This window comes from Stegodyphus dumicola, chromosome 5 (assembly GCF_044657685.1).
Source record: "Stegodyphus dumicola isolate Sdum_Otavi_A_Nest chromosome 5, ASM4465768v1".
In the NCBI taxonomy this organism is placed as follows: domain Eukaryota; kingdom Metazoa; phylum Arthropoda; class Arachnida; order Araneae; family Eresidae; genus Stegodyphus; species Stegodyphus dumicola.
The window spans coordinates 130781519-130788819 of NC_140772.1; the positions used below are offsets into that span (position 1 = coordinate 130781519).

Genomic DNA, 7301 nt, shown 5'->3' on the forward strand with positions numbered 1-7301 from the left:
ATTTAAACTCTTAAAACTACAAGAAATATTAAAATAGAACTAAACACTAATTACAAAAAAATGTTTTAAAGTACATATTTATGAGAAGAATCTAGTATTTTTTTATGAGTGTGATAATGTTGATAACACTCGCCACGGCAAAGAGGTGGATTGCAAAACTCGCATTTGAAGGCAAGTCAACTTTCTTTTTTTATGTGCCACACAAACTACGCACTTTCGTTGGGCATATAGCTTTTTGCCTTTATTTTCTATCTGAATTAATTTGTGCTTTTTGATGTCTAGCAAAAGACGTCCAGGCGGATCAATTTTATATCGTGGAGTCTGTGGTGCCGTATTCGATGTACCAGGTTGTAGCTCTTCAATGTCCATCAAATCGCCTGCATATATATCTTTATTTTCACGTGAAACCATATTGAAGGATTTCAAAATTTACTGTAAGTAGAATTTGAACAACCGAACAGCTTCAAATCACAAAACATACTAATACAAATGTAAAGTGGTGCATGGATTGAGCAATGTGGTTTTACCACATTGCACAATCCTTGCGCTAGCTACAGTCAAGATAAATCATAGTACTACAACTCCTGCCTTTAAGCTACAGTCGAGATAAAACGTAGTACTACAGCTCCTGCCTTTAAGCTACAGTCGAGATAAATAGTAGTACTACGACTCCCACCTTTAATGTGTTAATAGGGCTTTTTTAACCAATATGGTTGAGAAATAAAATTTAATAGTGGCCATGTAAATCCATAATGTTAGTTATTAAACTACCTAATTTAATTATTAATAACTAACTGTTTACCCTTAAAAATTATCTCTACATCATTGCCTTTCATTAATACTCACTGTGGTCACAAAATAAAATAAAAATGTAAAAATTCAAGTAAAACTTATTCTTTGCATCTATTGAGACTTAAAGTAATATAAAACAACTTCTAATCTCTGGTGCTTTAATGGCTTATTGGAACCTTAAACTGTATTAACTGGGTTACAACCCCTGGAACTCTACACGAGGCTATGACACTAACTGCATCAAAAAGAGCCTGACTGACTTTCAACACTTGCCAACCATGCCTACATTAGGCCTTTCAGGTTTGTTCGAATCAACAGATCTCTCTCTAGACAAGCAGCAGCGGTTACAACATTCAATTTTTTGTAATGAATTATACTGATTATGATCTTACTTCTTATTTTAACTTATGTTTAATGTTTGACATAAAATCTACTTTTTATTTACTAAACCTGTAGACCGACCAAGTATGTGACAAAATGAGACATTAAAAAAATCAACATAAAGTTAACTGTTAATTAGTGTTTATTTTTAGGATGGTATTACAAAAGTGAAATTCAGGCATAGATAATATTTTTAATTGAATTTATTCAGTTCCCATTTGCTCATATGTCCTTAATTTTTTTCATTAATGGTCCTTAAAAGTACTTAATTTCCATGTGCAGAAATGTGTACGAACCCTGATTTACCCATATAATAGTAATAATATTTTTTGTTACATATGCCTTATTTTCATATATCCAGTTTTTCACTAAAAAGCTCCCAGTTATGGTTAAAGTTGAGACTGGAATAATGTAAATGATAAACTTCAAGCAGAATTTTGTGAATTTCAATTTGAAAATTTCATGCATTTTGATCTGTAAATTCTGTTTCGGAAGAACAACTGTTTGGAAGAATTTTTCTGCTTTTTCACAACAGCCAATCACCATAGATAGCTTTGGGGTTAACACAGGAGAAACTGGTTTTCCCATAAACAAGCTGATAGCTGATTGGTTGAAAAGGAACAACTTGCAATTTTTTTCAAAAGGAAGGAAAAAGTCGCACGTCTTTCTTTCAATAGTAAACCAGGCAGAAAAATTGACCGAAAGAGTTGTTCGTGTGAAACAAACGCTGTGCGATATAGGCCTAACAAGTTCTAAAATGGTTGTAGCAAAGGAAAAAAGTCAAGATTCTTTTATATAGCTCTTTTGGCTTTGATTATTTATTAATAATGTTGAATGTAGATGGCTATTCAATCATATTAGGTAAACATGTACTAAACTTAGGTCATGTCTTTCAAATGAAGTTGTTGGAAAATTATTGATACCAAATATTAAAGGAAATAAAAATTCTGGAAGGGAATTCTTGATGAGATTCTTAACATTTTAATCAGCATGATGATTATTATTTTTATTATGTTTAACCAGCTGTAGACATGGTGGACTGACCAGGCAGTTTCTTTAAGTAGAATAGAATGCCTTTGTCCCATTTTTATCTGCTAGTCATTTTCGGAATAATTTACCTAATTTATTTTGATTTAGTTGTAACTTTTTAATCCATTATAAAACTTTTCATTTATTAACAACAGGTATCTCTGTATTTAATTTTGCTTTAGATCTGTAACTGATATATTAATTTATATGCACATTAATTATTAATTTTCAGTGTTGAAAAGAGTATGATAAATAAAAGCATTTCTTTATCCAAGGTTTCATCAGTACAGTGTTTTAAGAAAATTACAGTAGGCTAAAATTATCCCATTTCGTCCCCAAAAAAACTTCAAATTCAGAATAATTTGTTAATATATTTTACATTAATAAAAATGTATTGCAATTTTTAAATTTTCCTTTCTTTTTATCAGGATAAATCAAAAGGAGTAGAAAAGAAACAAAATGGTATTAATCGTAATTTTTTATAAATTTTAGTTTAAAATAGCAATATATAGATGGTTATTGTACAAAATGATGTAGTAAACTTTTTAAAATATGCATAAAATCACTTTGCACAAATCAAAATTAGCACTTTTTAGCAGTATTATCCTAACATATTAAATAGATGATTATGAGTGAGTTTAATCATCATGAAATTCAAAGAAAATACCTGCAGAATCATATGGATGAAAACATTTCAAATATGGTTTGAAAACTATCAATTAAAATATTTTGAACTCTTCATAGATCTTATCTGTATTTACAAAATCTTTTTGATTGTCTTTCGCTCTGTGTACATAGTTGTAATCTAAACTGCTATTTATGTAGTTTCAGCCTCTTTACCATCAATTCCGCCTGGAGCTCCTTTTCCACAACCACCTGGAGTTCCTACAACAGCTCCTATGGGGCCTCAAATGATTATGTCCCAAGGTCCACTGCCTCCTCATATGGGTATGATGCCTCAAGGTGTCCAGGTGGCTCAGCCTCCCATGATGCAGCAGAATCCACCTGTCAGTTTACCAGAGAATTTGCAGCAGTCCCCTCAACACCAAGCACCTCAGCCACCACCTCAGGAGCCTCAGTGTGATCCTCTTATAGTTTTTGATTAAGTGACATTTATATACTGTAGGATTATAATTTTCTTTCATTTTGTATAATTGAATAAGTTATACAAAAATATATCTGGAGAATGTTAGCAAATTCTATTGCTTTAATACTTGTATATATAATTAATTTTGGATTATAAGAATGTTATTCTTTTAGCAATATAATGTTTAGTAAAATATTGGTTGTAAATTAAAAGTTCATTTGCTTTCTGTATACATCAATAGCAATTTAGTGAAGACCAATAAATATTTATCTTTGGAAAAATGTAACTTTTTTTCTTTTCAGTCATCATATATTTGAAATTTCAATATCTGGAAGAATAACTACTATAGGGATTTTTGATTGCTAAAATTATTCAACTTACGTAAAGATTTTTATTCATCTTTCTACTTTTTGTATATTAAATTATATATTTTTCTCTATTAATTTTTTGTTTTAATAGCAATTCTGCCCTTTTGACAAGACTGTTAAGAGTTCTTCAAGATATTTTGTATTTAAAAAAAGTTTTAAAAGATGGAAATGTAAACAGGGTTGCCACTCAAACAGGAGAACGAAATTCCCTGACTTTTCCAGGTTTTCCAGGTGTGTTTCAAGAAAATTCCAGTCTATCCGCGTAATGTACGTTGGCTGTACTAAGAGGTAAATTAATTATGGTATTACTTGTATTGTGTAGCAAATTCACTTAATTATTTAATAAATCCCAGAGGACATTTATTCTTAATTATTCTTGGTATACTTTGTTTGATAATTTTGTTTAGTTTTCCACTTAAGAAACTTAATAAAATTTAAGATATATATATTGGATAACAAATGTATGTTTTATTTAATTATTACTCATGATCATCACCAGTTCAACACAAGGCTAATCCGGTCCTTATAAATCACAATGCAATGCTAAATAGTTAGGTTAGATTTTAGGTACCGTAATTTCGCGCGTATAGTCCGCGGACTATCTGTGTTTAAAATGAGAATTTTTGAAGCTGCGGACTATCCACCAGTGCGGATAATACGCTGGTTGTTCACGGTTAAAATCGTTGAAATTTAAAAAACACGCTGTCGTGAACTGCCGATGATCAAATATAAAAAAAGCGCGAGATTCCAAGAAAACATTCGTATGTATCGTATCGATAGTAAACCATAGAGCATAGTGCAGAACGAATGAGTAGTAGCAAGTAGAGCTCCTAAAATCCAGGCTGGCGCATCAAGCGATGCTGGGATATGAGCCAAAGAAAGTCTTGTATGAGCACTCACTTAGCGCAACCAGAGTCTTGTATCCCAGTATCCTTCGCACTGCTTTAGCGCAACTGCCGGGACGAGGAAAAGTAATTGATGCGCCACCTCGGTTTTTAGGAACCATAGTAGCAAGTACCTGGAGTAAAAAAAAAAAAAAAAAAAAATCTGAAATGTTTCAGATTTTAAATTACGTCCAAAGGGGCGTTTTTTTAACGTTTTGAGTGTTACCTTTATTTATTAAATATCATGTTCTTTGCACTTAAACCATACAATTCAGTTCAAGAGCAATATCGCAAAATAATGTTAAATTAAGCATATCTTTAGAATTTCCGATATACACAGTCTCGCGAGCTGGAGATAAAAGTATTTTTTTTCTATACAACGTTGCCATTTCTCGCTTTTAAAGCATTGAGTTTGTAAATCAAAAATTCGTTAAAGTTTTAAAAAATATAAAATCTATAATAAAACAAATTCCAAATTTGGGATTTCAGATGCCCATATTCGCAGTAGGATTTCGTCATTCAAAATTCGATGGCTCTATGTACCATTGTTTTATCACAATGCGAGAAATAGACAATCATTTATGCAGATTTTTCATTATTTAATTTCTTCAAATGTAATGCAGGACTCTAACATTTTGTGGCAACAGTTTGAAAAGTGAACCGACGTTTATGAGTCCGACGCAAAATTGCAAAACGAAAACAATAGTCCTTCAGGGACAAAGCCCCTTTGGACTAAAAACAAAAAGCGTGATTCGTTTACTTATAGCGTAGTTTGGCAACACCGAGTAAGTGAGGTCGAAGGTCACATTTCATTACCACTTATCACGAGCATAGCACGTTGCACAGTATTTTGTCTTTCATCTTCGATAACGTTGATGAAACATCGCCGGGAAAAAGATGGAAATAGAGAAACGGGCCGTTATTGGTTTAATCCTAGTATTCGGTGAACACGGGATTTGGCTACTTTATGATGAGTAGTTAACGGGTCATTCAAAGAAAATATATGGTTAAACATAGTATATACTATGTATATAGTATATATACTATGTGTGTATATAGTATATATATAGACGTTCTTTGGATCATTTTTGGTGTTGGCGATAATTTTGAAAGTCGCGCCAAGGCTGCATCGTATACTAGGATTTTACCCCGTTATTTTGAAGTGAACGAGAAAGCGGTGAGAAATTGGCGCAAACAAAGGATGTGTTTAAAAAGCATGGGAATATTGCAGTATTAAAAAAACGTAATTTCGGACGTATAGTCCGCGGACTATCTGACGATTTTTTAAATTTTTTTTATATAAAATCTCGTGTGCGGACCATACCTGCGAAATTACGGTAAATTTAATTTGCGTGAGGTATGTTCTTAAAAGGCACCTTAACACTTGAAAACACAAATATAATTATAATAGTTGTTGTTTTCTCCACTGAAGATTGAAATTAGAATCTTCCCAATCTGGAATAAAATAAGGCTTTTTTTGCAGACATTCTGCAGCTAAACGAAAGAAAGAAATCTATTTTAATAAATTGAGGTATTTTATATTTATTTCGCAGCATACATAAGAAAAAATATGTGCATTAAATTTGGTATGTCATCATACTGCTATAATTAATTTCAGGATTATGCCAGAGAAAATTTCCTGAAATTTGGAAATATTATTTACTAATAATAAATAAATTTAGAGGGAAGAAGCGACACTAAATTATATGAATAACATAAAAATAATTACTTAAAAATTGAATTAGAATAATCAACGATATTTTAGCGAATATAGTTATGTTACATGGTTATCCTAGATGATTGATTATTATTTTTTTGTTTTACTGCAAAATGACAAGGTATTTATTAAAAAGAAAAAAAAAAAAAAGAATTGCGGTAAAATCCTAGTATACGATACGGCCTTCGCATGATTTTGAAAATTGTCCCCAAGAACAAAATGACCCGTTTACTGCTCATCATCATGTCGCCAAATCCCGTTGTAGCATACATGGAGATTATTCTGACCAAAGAACGTCTATGTAAAAAGGCAGAGGGAAAATTTGCCAAGGGATTTGACGATGGAACGGCCAGAATTTCCCTCTCCGCGATGTGTACAGGAAATTGAGAAACACGTATTAAGAAGAAACGTTCTTTGACAAAAAGGAAAACTACGAAAATCCGTTTTTAAATTACTGCGAAAAATCCAAGAAGAAACGTTTTATCAAAGGACGTTTCTTCTTGGATTTTTCGCAATAATTTTAAAAACAGATTTTCGTAGTTTTTTTTTTTTTTTTTTTTTTTTCCCCTGAAAATAACTAATTTATGAATTAATTTACTTGCGCCAAAAAATATTTTCTTTTCCTTTAGAGTTTAACCACTTGCGCTAAGACTAAACTTCACGGTTGCGGTGTCTTGCGCTACAATATAACAAGCGGTAAAGTGTCTCATTTACGCCGCTCCGCATCTGCGAGTGCAATCCAGAGCTGTAATTCGAGAAATAAACAATCTCGTTGTTAGGCGACGTGTGCACCACGTTATTTTCATTTTTGCGATATTTATCGACGTGTTCACGTCGCTCGCTGTTTGAGACAAAAGCATCTTGACGTGCGTGGCACGTCTTTTTAGCGCAAGTGGTTAAAGAAATTTTAAACGATATTCATTTTATGAACTCTTGATAACGTGACCTTCGAACTTCGACACCGGTTTCGAGCTTTGGCAACAGATATATCAGACATGCACAGCTGTTTTCCCTCTATGATGGAACGGAGCCACAGCCACGTC

At 32.4% G+C, this 7301-nt stretch overlaps 1 protein-coding gene across 2 annotated transcripts in view; it reads left to right on the forward strand.

Moving 5' to 3' along the window:
- Positions 1 to 3570, forward strand: part of Hrs (Hepatocyte growth factor regulated tyrosine kinase substrate) — a 92091-nt gene extending 88521 nt beyond the window's left edge. For both annotated transcript variants that reach the window (XM_035364759.2, XM_035364760.2), the window contains one exon: positions 3028 to 3570. In XM_035364759.2, coding sequence (XP_035220650.1) covers positions 3028 to 3308 — 281 coding nt within the window. In that variant the 3' untranslated portion in view covers positions 3309 to 3570. The remainder of the gene's footprint in view (positions 1 to 3027) is intronic.
- Positions 3571 to 7301: the final 3731 nt, after the last annotated feature.